The sequence below is a fragment of the Scophthalmus maximus genome, chromosome 11 (assembly GCF_022379125.1).
Source record: "Scophthalmus maximus strain ysfricsl-2021 chromosome 11, ASM2237912v1, whole genome shotgun sequence".
NCBI lineage: Eukaryota > Metazoa > Chordata > Actinopteri > Pleuronectiformes > Scophthalmidae > Scophthalmus > Scophthalmus maximus.
In genome coordinates this window covers 24,383,880-24,385,000 of record NC_061525.1, presented here as the reverse complement: position 1 = coordinate 24,385,000, position 1,121 = coordinate 24,383,880, and the positions used below count along the sequence as shown (strand labels likewise).

At 47.0% G+C, this 1,121-nt stretch overlaps 1 protein-coding gene across 1 annotated transcript in view; it reads right to left on the bottom strand.

The window, feature by feature from the left end:
• LOC118298882 (scavenger receptor cysteine-rich type 1 protein M130-like) overlaps positions 1-358 on the bottom strand; it is a 6,948-nt gene extending 6,590 nt beyond the window's left edge. The window contains exon 1 of the mRNA XM_047335776.1: positions 256-358. Within this exon, the coding sequence (XP_047191732.1) occupies positions 256-358 (103 nt within the window). The remainder of the gene's footprint in view (positions 1-255) is intronic.
• Positions 359-1,121: the final 763 nt, after the last annotated feature.

The window sequence follows — 1,121 nt, the reverse complement described above, 5'->3', positions numbered from 1 at the left end:
CTGTAGATGGATTGTTTTGGGGGGATTCAGAGAAGCAATTTTTCTCCGAAGAGAAACAAAAAACTCCTTCACTCGTTGAACTTCCTGAGTACAACACTGTAAAATATTAATACCCTCAACTACTGGTGAATTCTCTTTTCCCTGGAATGCTGCAATCATCGTTGCATGAGCATTAAAAGAAGAAGAGGCGTGGCAGCGGATCAGCTGCAGGACAGGAAACACAGCACCTGAACAATCTGTCATGCAGACACGTACAGTCGGCGGCCCTGAGGTCAGCCACGCCGCGGCCCGGTGCCGATCCACACGGATCACTGATGTGCTGTTTCCTGTCACGTGTGGCGCGGTGAAACAGAAACATCACGATCATCAGGAAACACTCGAAGAAACGGATTTAACTTCAGCAGAATTCAAACAATGGGAATTTTCCTCCTGCGGGAGAAACATGTCGAAACCGAAAAAATCCACCTCGAGTCGATTTGAATTAAAGAGCCGAAAGGCAACGAGGGGTCGGTTCCGTCTGCGTCTTCTGCAGCCGCAGACTCGAGTCCTCAATCAAAAACAGAAACGGGAAGGAACTTTTGTCAGCGGCGGATTTGATATGAATTTAATAAGATCTGATCCATCACGACTGTGACGGAGTCGAATCAGGAAGACGGAGCTCGTGGATACACAGGAGCTCAGGGTTGAGGAGATCTCTGGTTCGTTACACAGATCAACAAGTGGTCAGTGCATGGTGTATCCAACAAAACCTCTCTATCCCAGTCCGAGTGATGCATCTAACTCTCAGAGTGACGTCTTCGTCTAACAGACAGAACGTCTGTCTCCATGGAAAATGCTCTGTCTCGGTCTCAGTACAGTTAGGACAAAGGACCAGAAAACTTACAACCCTTCAGGTGTGTAGTTCTACAGGTGAGTTGTTCTACAGGTGAGTTGTTCTTCAGGTGTGTAGTTCTACAGGTGAGTTGTTCTTCAGGTGTGTAGTTCTACAGGTGAGTTGTTCTTCAGGTGTGTAGTTCTACAGGCGTGTAGTTCTAAAGGTGTGTAGTTCTACAGGTGAGTTGTTCTACAGGTGAGTTGTTCTTCAGGTGAGTTGTTCTACAGGTGAGTTGTTCTTCAGGTGT